The sequence below is a fragment of the Sinohyriopsis cumingii genome, chromosome 13, assembly GCF_028554795.1.
Source record: "Sinohyriopsis cumingii isolate HCF-2022 chromosome 13, ASM2855479v2, whole genome shotgun sequence".
Taxonomy (NCBI): domain Eukaryota; kingdom Metazoa; phylum Mollusca; class Bivalvia; order Unionida; family Unionidae; genus Sinohyriopsis; species Sinohyriopsis cumingii.
The window spans coordinates 57,371,759-57,396,701 of NC_142973.1; the positions used below are offsets into that span (position 1 = coordinate 57,371,759).

The 24,943-nt window shown below is 35.5% G+C and overlaps 1 protein-coding gene across 1 annotated transcript; it reads left to right on the forward strand.

The window, feature by feature from the left end:
- Positions 1-2,564: 2,564 nt before the first annotated feature.
- Positions 2,565-24,822, forward strand: LOC149785635 (homeobox protein DBX1-B-like). Its single transcript, XM_089979453.1, has 4 exons — positions 2,565-3,137; positions 3,453-3,635; positions 14,513-14,712; positions 18,576-24,822. Exons 1-4 carry the CDS (start codon positions 2,810-2,812, stop codon positions 18,879-18,881), a joined length of 1,017 nt encoding a protein of 338 aa, XP_089835579.1. The 5' UTR covers positions 2,565-2,809; the 3' UTR covers positions 18,882-24,822.
- The last annotated feature ends 121 nt before the right edge of the window (positions 24,823-24,943 follow it).

Here is a 24,943-nt window from a genome sequence, read left to right on the forward strand (position 1 = left end):
ATACATTGGCCACACAGTATATCATACATTGACCACACAGTATATAATACATTGGCCACACAGTGTATCTTAGATTGACCACACAGTATATCATACATTGACCACACAGTATATCATACATTGGCCACACAACATATCTTACATTGGCCACAAAGTATGTCATACATTGGCCACACAACAGATCTTACATTGACCACACGGTATATCATACATTGACTACACAGTATATTTTACATTGGTCACACAGCATATTGTACATTGGCCACACATTAAATCTTACACGGACCACACAGTATCTCTTACATTGGCCACACATCATATTTTACATTGGCCACACAGTATATCTTACACTGGCCACACAGCCACACAGTATCTCTTACATTGGCCAGACAGAGTATCTTATATTGGCCACACAGTATGTCTTACATTAGCCACAAAGTATGTGTCATACATTGGCCACACAGCATATCTTACATTGACTACACGGTATATCATACATTGACTACACAGTATATCTCACATTGGCCACACAGCATATCGCACATTGGCCACACATTATATCTTACATGGGCCACACAGCATATCTTACATTGGCCACACAGCATATCTTACATTGGCCACACAGTATATCTTATATTGGAAACACATCCACACAGTATCTCTTACATTGGCCAGACATCGTATCTTATATTGGCCACACAGTATGTCTTACATTGGTCACACATTATATCTTACATTGACCACACAGTATCTCTTACATTGGACACACAGCATATCTTACATTGGCCACACAATATATCTTACATTGGCCAGACAATATATCTTACATTGGCATCGAAGATGATGTTGATTTGTGGTACCTAGTAGAAGGCATTGAATTTCAAGTCAAACTGGATTTGATGGAGTCGAATTGGATTTTAGCTAAACATCATCCCCTAAAGTCACCTACGAATGATTATTGGATTAATACTTAATAGCTATTGATTTCAGTAGCAAACCCAAAATGTAATGCATCGATATCAAAACTTTAATTAATGGATCTCAGGCATAAATCGATTTGCTGTGAACTTATGATACCTATAACTCCTCATTACAAACCAATTCGTATTGATTGTTATCTGAATTAAAATTATGGCACGAACTACACACATTTAGCATTGGCCTCTAATACGTCATGTTGGTAACACCTGCTATTGATATCATGGTTGACTAGCCCGAATGTTAATTGACGGTAAAAAAAATAAGAATAAGAAGAAAGGCGTTTCGAACATATTCAGCGCTTTTAGACGCTGCATCATGTAATATCAGTCTGAGATTTAAATGTGGTGAATACAAACACAACACAGTATGCATGCATAAGAAATTATGTTTTTATGAGCCACACATATATAACTTTAAAAAAAAACGTGAAATGGCGAGTGGGAAATGGAAATATGCAAACGTCTATGTAGCATGTAATCTAGAAACGTGTGGAAAATGGAGATAATAATAATAATAATAATAATAAGAAGAAGAAGAAGAAGAAGAAGAAGAAACATATAACAATAATTAGCAACAACGTCACAATAAAGCAAATAACATATAACACCATCATCAACAGGTACACCATCAAGAAAAATAAATATTCATTATGGTAAAAAAAACATGGTATCCAACTCGTGTAAATTGTTACGCATAATGCTAGAGTTGAATGTTTTGTACATTAAATTTAATAGCCTTAGTAATAGTAGCTGTATTAGTAGGTGTACATTTTGTGGAAATAACAATGCTAATAATAATAATAATAATAATAATAGAACTTACATCATATTTATCAATAATGTGATATGTGTAGATTCGTAAGCAATGAGTTAATATTAAATTATAATTAGGATCTAATATGGAATAATAATAACGTTTGCGATCTGCATGCACTTCAACTTTGCTGTTAACTAACCATTTTTATGTCAAAGTTGCTGGGTTTTAATAGCATATTAGTATAATTCAATTTCGTGTTATTTAGGGTCGCTTTAACCCTATTTAGAACATTCCTGAAAATGTCGATGGAATATTTGTGGGGACTTAGGCCCTCATCGGACACGTTGGATCCTCTAAGCCGTTCGTTTGCAATATCAGAATCCTCGTGATTTATGAAAAGATAATGCGTCTCTTTCTGTCAATATTGATGATACGACATAGAGATGTCGCTCGGGGAACACCGTACTCATTCAAGTGTCCCCAGCTAGGATCGCTGACACTTAATAAAGTCATACCATGTTGTCACTCTTGCTAACCGCCGTCTCTCACCTGTTCAAAAGCACGTATTGGGCAGAGTGGGAATATCATCTTCGATCGGTAGGCTTATCCGACCTAAAACCCCGCCCATTAACAAACGTTTACAAAACGAAAATAACTGGAAGAACAAATCGCACCTCGTGCCTTCAGTTATTCTGTCTCGATAGGGTTGGGTTGTGTTTGATTGGTTACTTCTCATCACGCGCCACCAATAAGATTACGCTTGGTAGTAGATTAGCCGACATGAATATTATATGAAAACTTTATGGTCAGCACTTGTACATCGCTGTTTGATGAAATAACACTTAATTAGTTCATTTAGCTAATTTTGGGCAGATTGATCTAATTTGTCTTGCAACACTATGGGACGTTAGCAATATTTACATTTTTTTCTCCCTTTTGATAGCAAAGACAGGTACGGAGAAAATAGAACCAGGAAAACGTAATTCATTTGAAAATATCAGTCTCCTAATTTTTCTTTTTGAAATTGTTGACTATATGGACTAAAAAGTTTAAACTCGAAATCAGATAAATCATGTTTAGTAACGTGAACGTGATGACACCATCACAAATATATCAGAATTTATTCAGGACGTTACCAATGATTCCTCAGCCAGTGCCGACAACGTCAACGTCATTTTTAGTGGAGAACTTGTTACGTGAAGGACATACGTCACTAATATCTCGGCCGGCTCCTATGTCACACACGGTGGTCTCATCGGGTTTACTTACCTCTTCCCCAGCAAACAGACTTCCAGAACAACCATCCCGCACCTCGAACAACGTGGGTATTAACAGTCCAACGCCCTATCTAAAATTTGGTGTGAGTGCTATTCTAGGAACAGACAGTTTTTCAAAAAATAGTGAGTATTTCTGATGCTACTTTCAAAACCCACAAGAAAGCATTAAAGAAGTGTATTCTACGTATGCATTTTCTTTCTTTTATACATATAGTTGATGCAAATGCTATATTTATCGTCTACTTGTTATCATTTGCCAAGAGTTAGATATACCCATAATTTAAATTATCGTTAAGAAGTGTAATTATTCTTCGCTGAATAACTTAATTTACATTTTATATGCGTAGATGTAAAATATTTCTATCTAATGATTTAACTTCTCGCATATTTCAACTGTAATTTTCATAATTTTGTTCATGGCACTTATGTTACTTTCAGACATATCTAATTTGGAACAGTCTCCTCGGGGGTACATAAATTGTTCTTCTACTATCCCGACAACATCTGTAACCTGTTCCAAGCCATGCAGTCCCACCCTTGGATGTGGTGCATGCTCCCATCGGCATACCCATTTATACGATAATCTCTTTCCCGGAGTTTTTAGGCATCCGTATTTCACATGTAAGTACTATGACTATGTGTATATGTGTATTCATTTCACTAAATTGGAATTTTGTTAAGTTTACTTATCAAAACTCTAAGTGCAGATCACGTAAATGATTTATGTAGTTTCCATTTTATTCTAAATGAGCATTGTTACAAATATGTGCTGAGTTTTTTCTTTCTTTTATAGTATGTATAACTTAAAAGAGACGAGAGAGGAACAAAATGTTGCGTTTGTGTAGTGTCTCTTTTTATAAAAAAAACCGAGAGGTGCTTGGTTCCTATAAAATATACCATAACATTTATTTCAAAATTCAACGTTATGAATATTTATTTAATCTCCGTCCGCACCACCCCCCACCCCCCACCCCCGAAAAGTAGTACGTCACGTACAAATTTTATTTTGTCTCAATGGTTATCAGTTCTCACCAATTCAAATTAAGGAGGACGAGATTCAGGTTCAGCATTGATTGTAAATGTATTTTCTCACTGTTTGAATAGACAGGTTTATCGCCTTTTTTATATTAATCTCTTCAAGGAACGGTAAATGACGTAAATTTTAATCTCGTTGTTCAGTAATAATATCAGTGAAAATGTGAACAGAGGGTGTTAAAGAATAAAATAAAATACATTACTTCTGAAGTTCATAGGTATTTAACTTATGGAATTGCATATATATCCATTTTATTTAGTAAAGATCTCATTTTAATAGTGCATATATACAACTCGTTAATACCAATTAGTATATTGTTTCACTTGAATCCATTCTTAAAAAAAAAACACAAAAATCCCAGAAAAAACGGTAACCATGTCAATTAATACTGCGTCTTCTAAATCAAGAAATAAATACAGACTATCGATTTCTCAATATTTAAAAAAAAAAAACAAAAAAAAAAACAAAAAAAAAAAAAACAAAACAATGGAAAATGTCAAACTTCATCTTTAAACTTTGGGATACAAGCTGATTATGATTTTATTGCTTTCGTCTGATCTGATACTCGTCTACAGAAGTGTTCTAATTCCTTCCAATTAAATAAAACGGTTGAATAGGTACACATAATCGTAAGTGGCTCCTTTAAGCTGATGTCTTTACCTTTACAACGCCAAAAACATTGGGATAGTCATCACGTTTCTTGATATTAACCCATGACGTTGTTTGCTTAAGATTTTAAAAAAGTATGGTATTTACATACAATTTAGCCTCCATTCATCGGTAACATCAATCGTTTTATCAAAGTTGGGGAAATCCAAAAAGGGTCAAAGTCATAAAAGAATTGATATTATTACAAGGTACACATCCAAATAGGTGGGAATATAGAACTGTGCTGAAAATGGCACTTAATGAGAATATTCGTCAATGTGTCAATTATAAATTCTAACCTCGGGGGTGGGATGGTATAATTGACCCGATTCACGTATACCTGCTTAATGCTGGGGGAACACAAATATTAAAGGAAAAGGCCAGTGAGAGAGAGAGAGAGAGAGAGAGAGAGAGCAATCAAATAATTTGATCCATTTTCACGTATATTGTTTAAAAACATTTCGGAAGTCCAACGCATCTGTTGTTTAATATAATTATGCAAAGGAAAAATAAACAGTTGAATTGCTGTTCAAAATCAATTTAAGAAAATTGGCAACACATTTCCTAACTTGATAGATTCAAATAGATGTCAGCAGGCCGTAGTGTCTCATTTATTGTGTGAGCCAGACCTCTATTCCACCTTATGAAGTCAGGCCCTGTATGTGCGTGTATGTGTGTGTGTGCGAGTGTATGTGTGTTTAAGAGATTATTACATATAATTTATAATATATATATTCTCTTTAAGACGGAAAGATTGTATATTTAAGAACAATGGTCGTTGAATTGAATTTTTCATTGATATTCTGCAACACATATGTTGTATTTCTCATTGTATGAAATCGGAAGGGTTTCAAATCAATTGAACCGTGCAAAATATAGCTTATCTAACAAACATGTCCATAATAGTATTTTAAGACAATATTCACGCTCTTGATTTGTCAGACTTTGGTCACTATCTAACTCAACCATTTGAGAAATGTGTTTCTAAAACAGTCTGTTAAGACCTATAAGTCTACATCTCACATCATTTATTTATGTCCATGAAATTGTTTTATCTGAAACAAATTATTAGAAAATTGGCCTCACTAAATGTTTTGTAGTAATTAGTTACTAAAATCGTTCGGATATTATGTATTGATTATTCTTTGGTCTTAGTAAAATTTTCGAACAAATATGTTCACGTGTGTATGGAGCATTTGCATCGTCAAATCGTCAGTTTCGGAGGTACGTTGTTTTGGCTCTTTAGAAGGTCTTCAGTTTCGGAGGTCAGTAAATCTTGCCTGTATTCCGCAATCACATAATGCCTAAATATAAGTGATCGGTTTTGAAATACACAGGAACTTACAAAGTTTGGCTCATACACTAGGCGACAGAATTACATATTCTAATTGTGGGTAAGACTAATTATGACCTAAATTTAAATAAAATGAAATTTTCTTAATTATTTCAATGGATTGAAATAATCTAGCAGAATTCCTGTTTAAAAGCATATGACCAAGATACCTGAAAATGTGTCCAAGTTTTGAATTATTGAACTTTATTCATCAACGTGAATAAGAGTTTCCATATATTTGGCTGTCCACTACGATAGCGATGTGGCGCCATCTGGATCAGTCATGAAATTCATAATAAAAATGGACTTTTTATTTTGTGGATGATCACAACTCCAATATATCAATCTTTTCGAAGACTTTGATGAATGCTAATAAGTAGCGTGTTTAGTGTTGCTTTGTTGGAGTTCGGCTATAAAACTGACATTATAACGGTCACCCCTCTCGTCTGTAATGACTGTGATAAACTAAGCCAACGATACACCTTTTAACAGTCGAAAATAAAACCACGTTGTATATTTTGGACCCTCGCATTATTATTGCCTCTTTTAGTACTCCATTTGAATGCCGTTGAACCTTTAAGGGCTTCTTTTTGCAATCATCAAAGCTGTCTATCGTTTTATGGTAAATGTCGACTATGCTGAGATAACTTCTCGCGTGTCAGATTGTAAAGTTTCAAGAACTTTATGTGAATGAAGATGTCACATAAAGTGTAATGAAAAGCGCTTTGTTTTCTTAAAAATATTTTTACAACATTACAATGGTCCCTGAATTCAAATATTTTACTGGTAATGAATAATGTATGTTTACATTTATTAGTACAGCTATGTTTGTTTGACATAAAATATATCTTGATACCAGAGTATCCGTATATTCTAACATAAGAATATGAAGTGTCGGATTGCATTTTGTTAGAATTTGTGTATTGTGCAGATAAACACGAGTAAGGAAGTTGAGAATGTTACAATGTTCTCCTATGTACATACTGTAAATTCCTTCTTTAAGACCCGTATACGATTGCTGAGAGTGGTATATATAACATTTTATAACAACTTAACAGTTTATTTCATTTTAATTAAAAACTGTGATTGAAATCAAATGGTACAATCTTCTATAATTCTACAATACTAAGATTTTGGACTGAAGTAGTCGTTGTTCGGTTAAAAGTCCAAATATAAAACCCCTTTTATTCTCCTCGCGAATTCAAGCGACATTTGAGCTGGTCACGTGAATATAGGATGGTCACGTGAATATAAGATGGTCACGTGAATATAGGATATTCAATTATATGGGTCATCTCTCTCGGAAATAAACTTTCATTTTGGAGAGAGCTATTCTGACCATCCTACGACTATCAATGGCATGGAACGACAATGTTCCGCAACGGGGCCGGTATCGCTATTCAGCCCTAAAAGGAAATGGTGATACGGGTCAGTACTACCAAGATTGATAGCATCGGCATTAATTCAATGTAGCTGCATTTGGAAGTTCACTGGACTACGAGTCGGCATAGAATTTCCAAGTGTTTACGAATCTCATCCAGATCTTTCTCTTTTCAACGGCAGGAAATTCCACCAAGAATTACTATAATACCACCATCACCGCTACTCTCTCTCTCTCTCTCTCTCACTCTCTCTCTCTCTCTCTCTCTCTCTCTATATATATATATATATATATATATATATATATATATATATATATATATATATATATATATATATATATATATAATAAAAACTTGCAATATGCAATATAGGTATTCATCTGCACTTGATCCGTAACTTTGAATAGCAGTAGCGTAATAATAAAAACTTGCAATATGCAATATAGGTATTCATCTGCACTTGATCCGTAACTTTGAATAGCAGTAGCGTACTAAGGGGCAGAAACGGATGGGGCGTTTGCTTCGGGCGCAAGTGGTCTTCGGGCGCTGAAACCACGATCGCTAGCGGTCTTGGGGCGCCTAACCCCGTTGGGCCATCATCATCTTCCCGGGCACCATTTACCCTTAGTAAGCCAGTGTTAAATAGTCACTGCTGTGTAGTCAGTTACTTAAGAACTGCTTTTTGTACGTCTATCTATTCAGTTTCATAGCTTAGATACAAACTAAAATATGATGCCAGTATTTGTTCCATCAGATAATATGCTTAAAATCAAACAAATATACAATCTTGAAATAGAGGTAATGGTTTTAGGAATTGTTAAAACTAGTAACAGTGTCAATGATTGTGAAAAATAGTGTCAGTGATTGTTAAGACTAGTAACAGTGTCAGGTATGGTTAAAACTAGCAAGAGTGTCAAGGATGGTTAAAACTAGTAAGAGTGTCAAGGAGTTTAAAAATTAATGTCAAGAAGTGTAAAGACTAGTAACAGTATCAAGGATGGTTAAAACTAGTAAGAGTGTCAAGGATGGTTAAAACTAGTAAGAGTGTCAAGGATTGTAAAGACTAGTAACAGTGTCAAGGATGGTTAAAACTAGTAAGAGTGTCAAAGATGGTTAAAACTAGTAAGAGTGTCAAGGATTGTAAAGACTAGTAACAGTGTCAAGGATGGTTAAAACTAGTAAGAGTGTCAAGGATGGTTAAAACTAGTAAGAGTGTCAAGGATTGTAAAGACTTGTAACAGTGTCAAGGATGGTTAAAACTAGTAAGAGTGTCAAGGATGGTTAAAACTAGTAAGAGTGTTAAGGGTGGTTCAAACTGGTAAGAGTGTCAAGGAGTTTACAAATTAGTGTCAAGAAGTGTAAAGACTAGTAACAGTGTCAATAATTGTAAAAACTAGTAACAGTGTCAATGACTGAAAATTAGTGTCAAGGATTGTAAAGACTAGTAACAGTGTCAAGGATGTTTAAAACTAGTAAGAGTGTCAAGGATGGTTAAAACTAGCAAGACTGTCAAGGATGGTTCAAACTAGTAAGAGTGTCAAGTAGTTTATAAATTAGTGTCAAGAAGTGTAAAGACTAGTAACAGTGTCAAGGATTGTAAAAACTAGTAACAGTGTCAATGACTGAAAATTAGTGTCAAGGATTGTAAAGACTAGTAACAGTGTCAAGGATGGTTAAAACTAGTAAGAGTGTCAAGGAGTTTAAAAATTAGTGTCAAGAAGTGTAAAGACTAGTAACAGTGTCAAGGATGGTTAAAACTAGTAAAAGTGTCAAGGATGATTAAAACTAGTAAGAGTGTCAAGGATGGTTAAAACTTGTAAGAGTGTCAAGGATGGTTAAAAATTAGTGTCAAGAAGTGTAAAGACTAGTAACAGTGTCAAGGATTGTAAAAACTAGTAACAGTGTCAATGACTGAATATTAGTGTCAAGGATTGTAAAGATTAGTAACGGTGTCTTGGATTGTTAAATCTACTAAGAGTGTCAAGGAGTTTAAAAATTAGTGTCAAGGATTGTAAAAGACTAGTAACAGTGTCAATGATTGAAAAAACTAGCAACAGTATCAATGACTGTAAAAACTAGTAACAGTGTCCTGGAGTTTAAACATTAGTGTCAAGAATTATAAAAAATAGTAACAGTGTCAAGGATTGTAAGGACTAGTAATAGTTTCAAGGATTGTAAAAACTAGTAACAGTGTCAAGGATTGTTAAAACTAGTAACAGTGTCAAGGATTGTTAAAACTAGTTAACCGTGTCAAGGATTGTAAAAACTAGTAACAGTGTCAAGGATATTAAAATCTAGTAACAGTGTCAAGGATTGTAAAAACTAGTAACGGTGTCAAGGATTATAAAACTTGTAGCAGTGTCAATGATTATAAAAACTAGTAACGATGTCAAGGATTGTAAAATATAGTAACAGTGTCAAGGATTTTAAAAACTAATAACAATGTCAAGAAATATAAAACCCAGTAACGTGTCAAAAATCATGAAAGTTAGTAAAAGTGTCAAGGATTATAAAAAACTAGTAACAGTGAGAGGATTGTAAAAAAATTAGTAACAGTGTAACGGATTGTAAAATCTAGTAACAGTGTCCAGGATTATAAAAAGTAGTAACAGTGTCAAGGATTATAAAAAGTAGTAACAGAGAGAGGATATACAACCTAGTAACAGTGTCAAGGATTATAAAAACTATTAACAGTGTCAAGGATTAAAAAACCGTGTAACTGTCAAAAATTGTAGAAACTAAAAACAATGTTAGGGATTTTAAAAATGAGTGTCAAGGATTATAAAAACTAGTAACAGTGTCAAGGATTATAAAAACTAGTAACAGTGTCAAGGAATATAAATCTCTGTATCTCCTACAAGGAATATACATTCGTTAAAAAACTATTTGCATGACAAATATCTCTTCAGGTTTTTGTCACCCATTACTATTACAACCAACCACATTGCAAAGTGAGTGTTGTGATAATCAAACTAGTAAAAACTTTTGAAGCAAGAAAGAAATATGAAGAAAAAATGTTTAGTAAAATGGACCGTTTTATTTTTCCTTTGCTAAGTTACTTACTTTGCGATTACTATTTAGAGTGACACCCATAAAACTGCAAACGTGAAATTGATCTCAAACCGAACTGCACAAAACAAATGTTCCACAATATCTTCCAGAGACCGATTTTCGTTCATGACACCTTAGGTAATGATTTATCCATTAACGCCCTTCTGGCTCGGAAATGAACACTTTTCTGCATTTCGCAAAAAGCGACTAATGCAGGCAGAAGCCACAATAAGTCAGTGATTAGCGTACAGGATACTCGACAAAAAAGGTTCAGGTTGGAATCCCAAAATTCGGCTACGGAAACGTGTCCCTGTTCAAAGCACTTTATTTGCTTTCAGAAAAACGAAAGCTACAATTTTATTGGTGAATCTAAAGGTCGACAGAGTATGCCATGTTACCTGTGTTCATCTCACGTATCTATTATAAATAGACCTTGATTTTAATCAGTTTATTTGTGGGCATCTCTCGGACCCTTAGCTTTGATTGTCTGATGCTTAAATGACATCTACTAGTATCAGATTCATATAAAGAAGACACTTGCAATGCGCCGCAGGTACAATACCGCGGTATTGCTAACCTTTTCTGGAAGTTAGGCCATTAGTACTCGTATTATCATCATTATCCCTGCACTGGGGCTGATCCATCAGCCGTGTTTCGTTTGATGTCACCGCAGGCAATTAACCTTACGTTAATAAACCGAAAACGTTACCCGTGAAATGTATTTGATATCTCACTTTTGTGGTTTTTCAAGGTACAACGCACTTTATCTTTGAGGATTCCTTCTTCTTTGAAGTCGCATAGAAGGGTAAAGCATTTTGTTAGCTTATATCGTCGGGGCGTTTACAGGGCCAATCAATCAATCGACTTATTTACCGTGTAGCGTTTAATCTTTAATTTACGCTATTAGATATTCATAGCTTGTTTCCGTGTATTTGTGAAAAGAGTGGTTTATGTGCCACGAGTACTCCGTCATTAGTATCACGGCAAACATGGCGGATGCGATTTAGCACAGTTCTCTCTCTCTCTCTCCCGCCTTAAAAATGAGAAAGTCACTCGTTTACACACACACACACACACACACACACACACACACACATGTATAATTTGATGATATGAGATAATATATTTATTAATTAATAAAGTACAGGAGAAAATCACCCGTTTACACACACACACACACGTATAACTTGATGATACGAGATAATATATTTATTAATTAATTAATAAAGTACAGGAGAAAGTCACCCGTTCACACACACACACACACACACACACACACACACACAACTTGATGATAAGAGATAATATACTTATTAATTAAGAAAGTACACGTATAACACAGTGACATATCGAATATCGTTTATACATGTCGCAGAGCAGGATGTTGTCCATTACCAGTGTAATATATTCCTAGCACATTTCCATATGTTAGCCAATAATGAAATTCAATACCAATGTAATATACTCCTGGACCATTTCCATATATTAGCCAATGATGTTGTCCAATACCAATGTAATATATTCCTAGCACATTTCCAGACTGTAGCCAATAATGTTGTGAAACAGCAAGTTAAAATAAGGTGATTAATCGAAATACATAGTGTGTGTGTGTGTGTGTGTGTGTGTGATTTTAATTTTTAACGTAGCCTTAACAACTTTTCAGTCATATCGCTACGATGTCTGCATTGAGGCAGTTTATAATGATGTCTAGCACCGAGGCATCATGTCTCAGACATGTGGCATCATGTCCCACTCAGTCACATTATCCTGACACCAGGCCGACCAGTCCTAACACTAACCTCTTATTGCCGAGCGTTAAGCGAGGCAGCTGGTAGTATCATTTATTTTGCAAATCTTTGGTATGACTCGGCCGGGGTTCGATCCCGCGACCGCCCGCTTCCGAGGCGGCCGCTCTAACTACTTAGGCGGTCAAATACATAGAGAACATTATCATAACGTATCGAGTAAGATTTATGTATATATCTACTTTTGGAGCAATCTGTTTACGAATGAATCTATCTAACTTCATATTTTAATTAAAGAAATTTTCATTCATTATTCTCACTGTCTCTCTGTCTCTCTCTACAGCTTAGGGGCCGACCATTTAATTTGATTTGGGGGTAGGATGTATGTGCCTGATATTTTTGGGAAACAAAGTTTAAGCTCAATAAATCTTACTCTTGCTGAGATCTGAATAAAACCGACCTCTTTTTATTCATCAGTTAAATTTTTTTAGAAACAGCATCATGAGATAAAAGAAAAATAATCTACTGTTCGAAGAGACAATCCCAGCCCCCCCCCCCCCCGACACACACACACACACACACACACACACACACACGGATGATCGGTCCCTTAGGAACTTTACATAATTGTGTTTTTTCTACATTACAATAAACATACTTTGTTAAAATAAAGGTGATGATGAAGAAGAATTGTGAAAGGCAAAAGTAATGCAATAAGTTAGAAGACGTCAACGTAAGTCGAAAAGGCCATTTGAGAATATCATCAATTATCGAGACGATTTGCAGGACTTAAATATATTTACCCTTATACAATCGGACTTCTTTCATTTCAAAATAAGAATCAGTTCTTGATAGGGTTAGGAGAATAATCACCTTCGTACATGTGTTGCTTAAGTCAAGGTATAAATATATACATACCTATCTATCTATCTGCCTGCCTACCTACCTACCTACCTACACACACACACATACACACACACGCATGCATGCATGCATGCATACATATGTACAGGCACACATACATACATACATACATACATACATACATACAACACCAGCAAGAGAGTGACAAGCAACAACATTCACATTAGACTCAATAGAATATTTTAGGACAATGAGGACACAGCTGTAGACTATTTGCATGTATCGATAATTATACAAAAATTCAATCATCCAATCAATCAATTTAGTTTATTATTTATCTGTAAAAGTTAATTATAGTTGTCAGCATCCAGTTTACAAGTCTTACAACATGTTGCCTTGACGATTAGCTTTATTAAGACAACATCTTGCACCGGTCTTGTTTTTGCTTTGGATTGTCACTTCTTTTAGCGTGATTTTGTTATTGATCTATGTTCCATTTACTAGCAGTCATAAGGGGACATCACTTGGAACAAATCCAAGCACAATGTGTTACAAGGTATTTAACGTTATCTATTGATTACGTTCTGTTGATTCGTTTTTTATATATTTAAAATGCAATTTTAACACCTCATTGGTTTTAGCCTACAGAGGAAATGTGAGCTAAGCGCCTTTCCCAAAGACACACACAGGCAGCTGATACGGGTTGGTCTGTTAATTCGGCTATACAAGTCTATGATCTGTTAATTCGACTGTACACGTGTATGGTCTATTAATTCGACTGTATACGTCTATTTGTCATTGTTAATACGCTCTTTAGCGACTCATCCAACATCTCTATATAATGCCCGTATGGAAAATTTGCAGCAGACATGAATAGAATATCAATAAATGAGTAATAAAAATTTTAGTATCCAGTTGAATAGATACAATGAAATTTGCCTTAAAGGACATTTGTACATAAAGGACACATGTCCCTGAAAGAAACATTCATGAATTTCCAGAAAAATACTTTAATTATATATGTGTCCTGCATATAGTGCTGCACGGTGACTGTTCTTTATTACAAGGTGACTGAAACAATATGTCGTCAATGGTGGTGGTTTTTAAAAACGTGTGTGTTGTCGATAAAGAATAGTGCATTCTCTATGCATGAAAACTGGTTTCAATGACCAGTAGAAACTGGAAAGTATAAATTGAATTGACTGATCTTAACAAGTCTGAACTGATAATCTGTATGTATGTAGTATTATATTTATATAAGTTTAATGCTTGGTACGAAAAGTTATAAACCTAACATCCAAAGATATTAGTGAACGCATGCGTGATGCGGTCTTTTATTTTGTAAGCAATAAAATGTATTATATCATATGTATGTATCAAAGTGTCCATTATTTTTAATCTCTGCAAATATCATCCAAAATTTTGAACTTGTTTTGCAGCAACACCACTTCTTCCTATGCCAAACGCCTTTTCATTTTTGAGTACAATGCGTGGAAAACCTCGACGGGGAATGCTCCGAAGAGCTGTTTTCTCCGATATGCAACGTAAAGGACTGGAAAAGATGTTTCAGAAACAGAAGTATATCAGCAAACCCGACCGCAAGAAACTCGCCGCCAAGTTAGGACTCAAGGACTCACAGGTGAGCGTTATAAAGATTGTTGGGTATACATGTGTATTACCAAAGAAAAACAACCCCCCAAAATGGCACATCAAGCCCTACATCGAAAAATAATAATACTATTATTATTATTATTATTATTATTATTATTATTATTAATAACAACAATAAAAAGCAGAAAAATAGTGCTGATGACGACGATGGTAGTGGTAGTAATGACGACGACGACGACGATTATGATGATATACTTGTTTGGTGCGACAGCTCATGCTAAAATAAAATTTATTTTGGTATTTTGTGTATATGATCACTGTTTCCACGAAAATGGTGGTCTTTTGTTGAAATAAGGCGTTTAAATTATGCTATGTCATTCGGAATTCCATGAACGATAATGTTCAAGTGAACTTTTTATGTACACCTTGTGCTTCAATGTTGAGACATTCGCTTTCTGTTACGAATAATGCAGATCACAAATACGAATGGCACAATCGTTAATCTTCAAGTCTGTTTCAAATGAGTCGGAAATACTGAGGAAGAAATTTCTAATTGAAGAATTTGGGCACAGACATACGCTTTCTGTATCTGATATTGCTTCAAAAGCTGCTAAAGTTGCCCTAAGGGCCTTTGAGAATTTATAAGCCCTCACGCGCAGACAGAATATTGCTGTCCAATTTGTTAATAACGCATAAATCGATGGAGTTTGAAACAGCGAGAAGTGGGTAGGCAACATCTGGTTTTGACTGACTATTAACTTAAAGAGCTCTAAATGGGATAGCACTACTGTTATTCCAACGATCAGACAATATTCTCTGATGCATTTAAAAATGCACAATTTCCCTAAAATTCCGAATACATTTTTTTTCCATTGTGGTTAGGGAAACACATCGCAGTTTGTATTTGTGCGTCACTTTGTAATGCGCTGCGTCGTGAAATTGTTAAATCAAAAATCGAAAGTGAGACTTCCTTCGTTTATGTACTTCAATTTGTTAGTTCTTAAACGTACTGCAGAGTTTCTAAATTGTCAGTCTCGACAGCGAACATAACTTTATTTCATTGGAATGTCTTTGCTGTTGGCAATAGTTTGGACGAATTTCTATCACTTTTACTACGCTGCCCAATATGATGATTTATATTGATTTTAATGATTTATATTCATATATAATGATTTTAATGGCATTCTCTCTGCTTTGGATAGCGGAAAGATTACAATCCTCACCCACCTTGATTTGTCTGCAGCATTTGACACAGTAGACCATGATATATATTACTTAACCGTCTCCACCATGTATTTGGCATGCATGATACAGCCGTACTGTGGTTCAAGTCCTACTTGGTCAACAGGACACAAATTGTGTCTGCAAATGGAATACACTCCAGCCCAGTTAATCTATGTTGTGGTGTTCCATAGGGGTCTGGTGTTGGACAAGTTTTCTTCATTCTATACACTCAGTCGCTCTCAAGTGTCATAGATCATCATCCAGTGTCTCGCCAATTGTACGCGGACGACACCCAACTATACAAATCTAGCCACTCAACTGAAGTTGATGCTATCATCCAAGGTGTAGAGAGCTGCATTTCTGATGTGAAATCATGGATGACATGCAACAAGCTACATATGAGTGATGATAAAACTGAGGCCATTCTGATCACAACACAAAGACTTTCTCAGTCACATCCTTTACCTCAAACAATAAATATCAGTAACACCAACATTAAATTCACACGGTCAGTACGAAGCCTAGGTGTCACTCTGGACAGTACTCTCACGTTGCACCAACATGTCATGAAAATATGCAAGGGTGCATATCTTGAGCTGAGACGCATCAGCTCCATTCGCAAATATCTTTCAGTTGATGCCACTAAAACACTTGTATGTTCATTAGTACTTTCAATACTGGACTATTGTAACTCAATTATGTCTGGTTCATCTCAATATCTACTCAGAAACTTCAAAAGGTTCAAAACACAGCTGCTCGGATCATACTTAAGAGTACCACGATCAGAGCACACATCCCCGCTGCTCTGTACCCTACACTGGCTATCCATTCGATCCAGAATCAAATACAAAATCTGTTCTCTGTGCTACGTTTCACTGACGGACTCCAGTCCAACATACCTATCCGATCTCACCTATGTGTACACACCAGCAAGATATTTACGCTCCTCTTCTGACAATCGTATACTCATTATTCCCACTACGAAAACGAAGTCATATGGACAGCGTTCTTTTGCATACCAGGGCCCAGCAATATGGAATGAATTGTCCACTGAACTTAGACACAAAGACAGTGATCAGATTCAAAAGTGCTCTTAAAACTCACTTATTTTGACTGCAAGAACAAACTTAAAGACCTAATAATGTTCCATACCTTACATATTTACAGCATGTTTTTATGTTTTCTAATGTCATGGTGTTTGTTTTCTATAATAATATAATTATGTATGGTTTTTTTTATCTTATATGTGTTGTCTAATGTTGTAAAGCGCTTAGAGCTTCTAAAGATTAGGCTCTACACAAAGTCCTCATTATTATTATTATTATTATTATTATTATATAAAACTTGTGGAAAGCGAAATCAAACTATAAATATTTTTTTTTTTTAAAAAGACAGAAAAAACTGATATTGATAATGATGGAAAAAGTGGTGGTTACTACCAGAGATGACATTTACAAGTACTCTGACGTCAATATCATTTAAAATCTGAAATGGGGAAAATAAATGTAGATAAATGTCATTTACCTTTTCTTCAATCTGTTACTTTTGTTATTAATTAGTGAGGCTATTACAAAAGTTCACTTTCCGGGAAATCCGACATTTTTTTTTATTGGTTCTGGGAAATTCCATACACATGTGCCCTGTACACATCTCATATACATGTAGCCCCATAGACATCATATACACGAGTGGAACCTCAGACATTCCATTCGCATCTGAAACCATAGACATGTGTGGCCCCATATACATCCCATCCACATGTGACACAATTAACGCGTGGCCCCACAGACATAGACATACCATGCACAGGTGGCCCCATATACATCCAATACACATGTGCCCCGATAGACATCCCATACATATGTGGTCTCATAGCCAAGTAACTGTATCAACAACTTTTTAACCCAGACTTCAAACTTCAAATTTAAAAGCAATACTTTGACATTTTCTCAACATCGTTGAAAATTCAAATAGTTGCAGACCCCTCTCCCTATTTTAAAATCACACAATTATTATTGTCCTACCCGTAATCTTATCGAAGTTACAGAAGATAAATAAATAAATAAATAAATAAATAAATAAAAAAGAAAACGAGTTATTTTTGCCTTCACAGGTTTTTGAAATTATGACGACAGAACCTGTAGTGTGTTTTGACGACCCGTATTGTTTCCCTATATTAACCTTTTACCATTTTATAAACGTGTAATCCTTTCGTGACTATTACATGCAGATTGTTTCTTTAGAACTTAACTTCACTACTGTCCTTCAGGAAGCGTGTATTCCATTTTCAAGCTTCATGACTGCACGAATGCTGGAAAATAAAATTTTCAATTGACATAATTACTAAATGGTTATACGAATAATAACAAAACTCGAGAAATAAATAATAGAACCAGAACTTTACTGCAACCATTGTTTACAAATACTATCAACGTACATATGCAGGCGTCGTAATGTCACCAGGGAATTGAGATGACAATATGGTAGGACGGTTGTGCGTCTAGTTGGGGTGATGCAAGAATACAGATAACGTTTTGTGAAAGTCGATCCTTTCGAGTGTTACGAACCCATAACATCTAGTCTTCCGAGTCCCATTGTGTGATTTTGGCTAATGCGGTGTTACAAACTCTTGGTAAAATTAATTGTTATTGAATTATATTTTTGCAGGTAAAAATATGGTTTCAAAATCGAAGAATGAAGTGGAGAAATTCAAAGGAAAGAGAATTGTTGTCGTCAGGAGGATCACGTGATTCCACAATACCCAATAAAAACAACCCGAACCCTGATCTGAGTGACATAAATAAATCCAGTGATATAGAGGACAGCGAATTTCAAGCGTCTGATCAGGTTGAAAACGCTTCTGTTTCCACATCAGCAAGTCTTCTCTCGACGCAAGTCTCGTCACCAATGGCGTTGCTAAGAGAGGAAAATGAAAGTACTTCTGACAGTGGCGACGAAATTGATGTATCCTAGACAAATAAGCGCGTGGTTACAAATTCAACTGGCATTTTATAGATGTTGTACCAGTTTATATAAATATAAAATGACAACCTCAAAGACAATATTCTCTGTTTCCAAACTAATGAGACAATATTCTCATTAAGGGTTATACTGGCATGTTGGACCGTAGAACTAGAAATGTGTTAAATAAGAAAAAGGCAAAGAAAGGCCTTGTAGTATAAAGCTCTCGTCTATACAGATCACCGACATTTCCCCTCAGTCTGCGTGGGTTCCATGTTCATGCTCTGCCAGCGTCGGTATGTGAGAAAGCTTGCCAGTAGCTTTTTGTGGGTCGGTCGTTCTTACCTGGATTTTCTGGGTTCTTCCTCTTCCAGATATACTGGCTACCATGTATAGTTTATCATGTGCTAAAATTGGCGTTATCCCCCCCCCCTCCCCGAAAGACCCAAATAGAACCCTGCTTACGCTTCCATTTGAAATATGTATTACAGTGGAAAACTAGAAATAAGCAAGACAAAATTTCGGAAGCTATCTTTAAAAAATGGTTTTCTTTACAGTTTTACCTTCCAATTAGCAGTAAACATTCTGAAGCTTCAGTGATATATGAAATCAATGTAAAGGCATCTTTTGAATTATTTTAGGTCTTTCAGTTTCTATACTTTCTATATTTACTGCATGATTGGGCCATTACATTTTCTTTTAACACATTTATTTGTCTGCAGATGAAAGTATTGGTACAGGTTTTCTCAGGGCTAGAATCAGAAGGTAAAAGACTAATAATCCGTAACAGGGGCGGATCCATACATATAGTTTAATATGTTTTACGGTAGCGTAAACAAGTAAGCAAGGGTTTTGTGGGATGGAAACCCCTGTGGAATTCTGGGAACGAAGCCTCGCAACGCTCCTACATTTTAAGTGTTACGTTAGCCTATTAGTAAATATGTAACTGTAAATGAAAAATTACTCTAAGAAAAGTTCCGATTCTTTGAAGCTCTTTTTTCTTATATTTTCTTCGTTTTGTAGGGGATGGGGTTAGGTTGCACGTACCCATGCTACCACATCTTTTTTCTTTGGATTCGCCCCTGGATACGTTGTGTCTGGTGTTTTGATTTTAAAATATTGATCGTGGACTTATCCAGTGACGATGAAAATACTAGAAGCCATTGCAACCATTTCCCATTAATCAGCTGTTCATTTATTGAATCTAGTCTGTTATCCATCTTTGAATTTTCAGCACATTATTTTCTGTGATATTTATTTAATTCATGCAACATTTTTCATGGCGTAAACACTCCCACCCACTAAAAAAAACACTTTCTTCGATTCGAAATAAAGATCTTCCGCATTTAAACAATTGTGGTGATTTTTGTCTGCCTGTCAAGGCGCATGTTTGAAAAGTGTGAATGCTTTTACGACAGATAACAAAATGGAAATAAAAGACGTGCTGCTACAAAGCAATAGAATGCTTGATGATGGTCAAAAGGCAAGGCTATGACTCCCATGACTAAACGAACTTATGTGCCTAGCTCGAACCACCAAACATTCGACCACTGAAGCATCAACATTTGTTATACTTCTATATGCACGTATGTATGTATGTATGTATGTATGTATGTATGTTTGAATGCATACAAGTATATTGGGGGGGGGGGGCTGAGTGGTCTAAATCACTCGCCTTTACCGATCATTGCCATATCACCTATGTTCTCGTGGGTTCGAGTCTCGGGCTCGGGCGATGTGGGTACGTGAGAAGGCTTACCAGTAGTTTCTCGTGGGCCGGTGGTTTTTCCCGGAATTTTCCTGGCTTCTTCCTCTACCAATTATACTGGTTGTAATCTATAGCCAATCATAAGCTACAAAAAAGGCGTTAACCCCAAGACAACAACAACAACTAGTACATGAAACGTAGTCCTGTAACCTGTGTCCAAGTCAAATGGAATCCAAGGTTTAATTTTCTGTGAGCTATCTGAAATGAAAATTGTAATATAGGAAGGCTCATCAGGAAAAATTAAAATATTACCATTGAGTCTTAAAAGAAAATTTGTGGAATTAATTTCATGGTGAATATAATGAAACTCTTGATCCATTATGTTCATAATGAAAATCAAAGACCACGCCCCCTTGACCAGTGGTCACTCCCCACCATTGTGGCTCAATGAACTGTGAAACTAGGCACCATACTGTCTCAAACCTAGAATAAATTACAAAAATCGAAAGAATTTTTTGATTTTGTGGAACATTGTATTAGAAACGATAGATTAACCTCACAGAATCATCAAAGACATATCGGCATCAAAGTTAACTTGTTGATATTATGTAATAAAAACTTTACTTCATTCTTTTGAAAACACCAGAGCCCTTTTTTTATATAATTGCCAATACATTTCTATTTTTTGTTCTCGACCGCATCGTTTTGCTTTAGTACGAATCTAATTAAAATCAGATTATGACATATGCTACATATATATTTACTAGTGCTCAGCATCATGTATGACATATGATAACTTTATATTTACTAGTGTTCAGCATCATGCATGATAACTGAATATTTATTAGTGATCCGTATTATGTATTACATATGATAACTATATATTTGCTAGTATTCAGCATCATACATGATAACTGTATATTTACTAGTGTTCCGTATCATGTATGACATATGATATATATTTACTAGTGTTCAGCACCATGCATGATAACTGTATATTTACTAGTGTTCCGTATCATGTATGACATATGACAACTGTGTTGTTGCTGTTGTTGTTGTTGTTGTGGGGTTTAACGCCATTTTTCAGCACACGATAGCCTATACATGGCGGCCATTATTAATGGTGGAGGAAGAACCTGGGAAAACACCAGGAAGAACCACCGACCCACGAGAAGCTGGCAAGCTTTCTCACATATCTACATTGGCCGAATCCGAGACTCGAACCCACGCAGACAGAGGTGAGATGCCCGTGATCCGTTACGGAGAGCGCTTTAGACCACTCGGCCACTCGGCCACTCGGGGCCCCTTGACAGCTATGTATTTATTAGTGTTCAGCATCATATATGACATATGACAAATATGTATTTATTTGCGCCGCCACGTTTGTACTTTCTGTAAGACTGACCCTGTAGAACTCTAGAGAATGTGCTATATCAAGAGTATCATTCATAGAACAACTGGTTTCTGTTAAGGGCTTCTTTAGAAATCGTGCGATTGAATGTAATTTTCAGCATTCCACTCATTGGAGTTCGTATTGCTACAACTCTATTGAAAACCGGCGGTTTTTGTGATGTGAAGTTAAAGATGTCAACCGGACAAATTATTTCAAAGGAGGCTAAATCCTAGGGATTTCAGAGCTCGTTGTTTCCATGCATTGATACACGCTTGGGTTCAGTCATTGTTCCCATTACTGTGCTGAACAAATCGTACTAAACAATCAAACCCGGAAGTAAATATTGGCCACTTCATGCTACACTGGTGCACTTTGAAATCGGATTTGAAACCTACTTGACTGTCGAAAATGACCATTGCCGCATTATGGGAAAAACCCGATTGTCTAAAATGACCATTGCCGCATGATGGGAAATAAATAAATTACGAATACGCTTTTTACAAAAGTGGGTAGAAGTGAAATTATAATTTAAAACATGTCATATCACAGCTTGTCATTATAATACAAAAAAGCAACAGATGAGACGCCACTACGGCAGTCATTACGACCAATTTTGCTTTTCACGTTTTGAAACCTTCACAAGTACGAGGTCTTTGTTGGTAAACAGTTTCCGTTTAGAAGGTATTTCTGGAAAATGTAGTATTTTATGATTATTGCGAATACTTTTATATTGTGACATGATATAATAACTTATCGGAGCATGTGTGTTTGTGTGTGTGTGTGTGTGTGCGTGTGCATGTGTGTATATATCTCCAACAAAATCAAACTCGGCAGCTGCTTGAAAAATAAAAAGCGAATTTATTTATGTATTTACATATTTATTTATTTATTTATAAATGCATGTATAACGTTCCTAGGTATTAGCCTCGTTTCCAATTTTGGCACATTTGGAATACTCCCGTTGTTATCTCGCATAATAGTTAGGGGTCGCTTACGACATCACCAATTTTTAAAGCTAAGGGGACAGGGTCCAGTTTTTATGTACAAATTTAATGCCGCAATCAGCGACCTAGTATAAAAAATCAAATACACAGGTGAGGTCAAAAAGGTCCATATTTTTAGATACCTATATTAAAACAAAGCATAAGAATAGTATTCACTTGACCAGAGAAGTCAATGGCAGTTCACAGCAGAAGAGATTTATGCACCCCAACCCCTATTTTATACATGCATTTTTCACATCCAAATGCCATTTTTGACAGCATGTGATGCTCACAGTGCAAACGCAAGCCCTTTCCCTGGATGAAAATTTTGAAAAACATTGTCTACTAAATAGTTTGATGCAATTCAAAATAGTTGTCATCCAAGCCGTTTTTGAGATACTCTAGTTGCCTTGAACCCACGTGTCTACTGCTACGGGAGGCTAGCTCTTCTTCCTAGCCAACTATTTCACTATTAACATACTGCAGAGCAACTATGGAAGGTGTACATGACTGACATCAATTTCAAGAACAACACAAGCCCAAAACACCTAGTTCACAAATATATCCATATCTATAAATACTAAACAATAATAGCTGAAAAAGTCACACCATAGCCTTAAGTTAAGAAATTTGCCAGGGGCCAATTTACGAAACTCGACCCTGCCACCTAAAACATTTATTCGTACTGCAAATTTTGACGACTGAGGAATAAATTCGTTGTATGCACACTTAGCTAACACTCTGGGTTATATAGGTTTTCAATTTAAAATTTTTGATTTAGGTTTAGTTTTGTAGCTATCAGTAGCAGAGTACGGTTGCCCCTGCAAGCGCTCGCAGAATTTTTCCTTTTGGTTGCTACCCTGCGAACGGCAGAATTTTCCCTGCCAAGCGCAGAATTCTGCAGAATTCCTCGGGAGGTATAAAAGGCTTGTCAGCGTCTCCTGTAGGACCTGTTCGGATTTCCGATGGTCACGTTAAGAGCGCCTTACGTTTGAAAAGAGCGTGGGAAAATCTTTTACTATTATTTTACTACGAATACCATATAAGGAAGTGCGCAAAGATTAGGTAACTCTTGTTCATTATTTTCCGCGAATTAGAATTCATAGTTATTTCACAATATCTACAAAAATAAATGCAAAGAAAATAATGTTTCTTTTATATAACATTTTGGATAGAGCTAAAACTAAGTTGTGAAATCTACATCTGCATACTAAAACCTTTAGGGACATTTATTCATTCATTGTTATGTTTAAAAGCAATTTCAGCTTACATGTCTGATTATCAGTCAAATATTATTCAGACAGTATAATCATGATCCTGTGATAACCTTGCTTGAATAATGATGTTTATTACAATTCAATAGGAATAGGATAATATAATAATAATAATAATAATAATAATAACAATAATAAGTGCATGTTTGAATAGAGAGCAAATGAGTGTTACTCAAAGCTCTCTCCAATAGCTAGTTGTTAAATTGTAAAGCTGCTGAGTGTTTCTCAAGGCTTTGTACATATGCTGTTTGTTATTTTTGTTACAGCCATTGAGTGTTTCTCAAGGCTCTGTTTTGAAATTAACCTATATGAATTTAATGAAAGGTTAGCCAATGTTCCAAAAAGTCTATCACTAAACAATACATGTACTTTTAATATAACATCTGAACATTAAACTTTGACATTGATCAATGTTAATATCAACTTCTATCATAGAAACTGCTACTTAAATTACTTATGTTTGTCCAACTGCACACAACCACGGTGTGATGTAAAAATTCATGAGTTATTTTTTGAAGTGATGTACCTGATGTTTGAGTAGGAAACATTTAATACCATACAAGTCTGTGACTTAATAAATCACAAGAAACTAAAATCTGAGTCTGCATTTCATCACTAGTCCCATTCTTATTGTAAGGATTGCTAATTTCATCAGAAAATCATTGACCTCTTGGAGTTAAGGTCTAAGTTCAACTGGGCCTTTACTCTAATGAGAG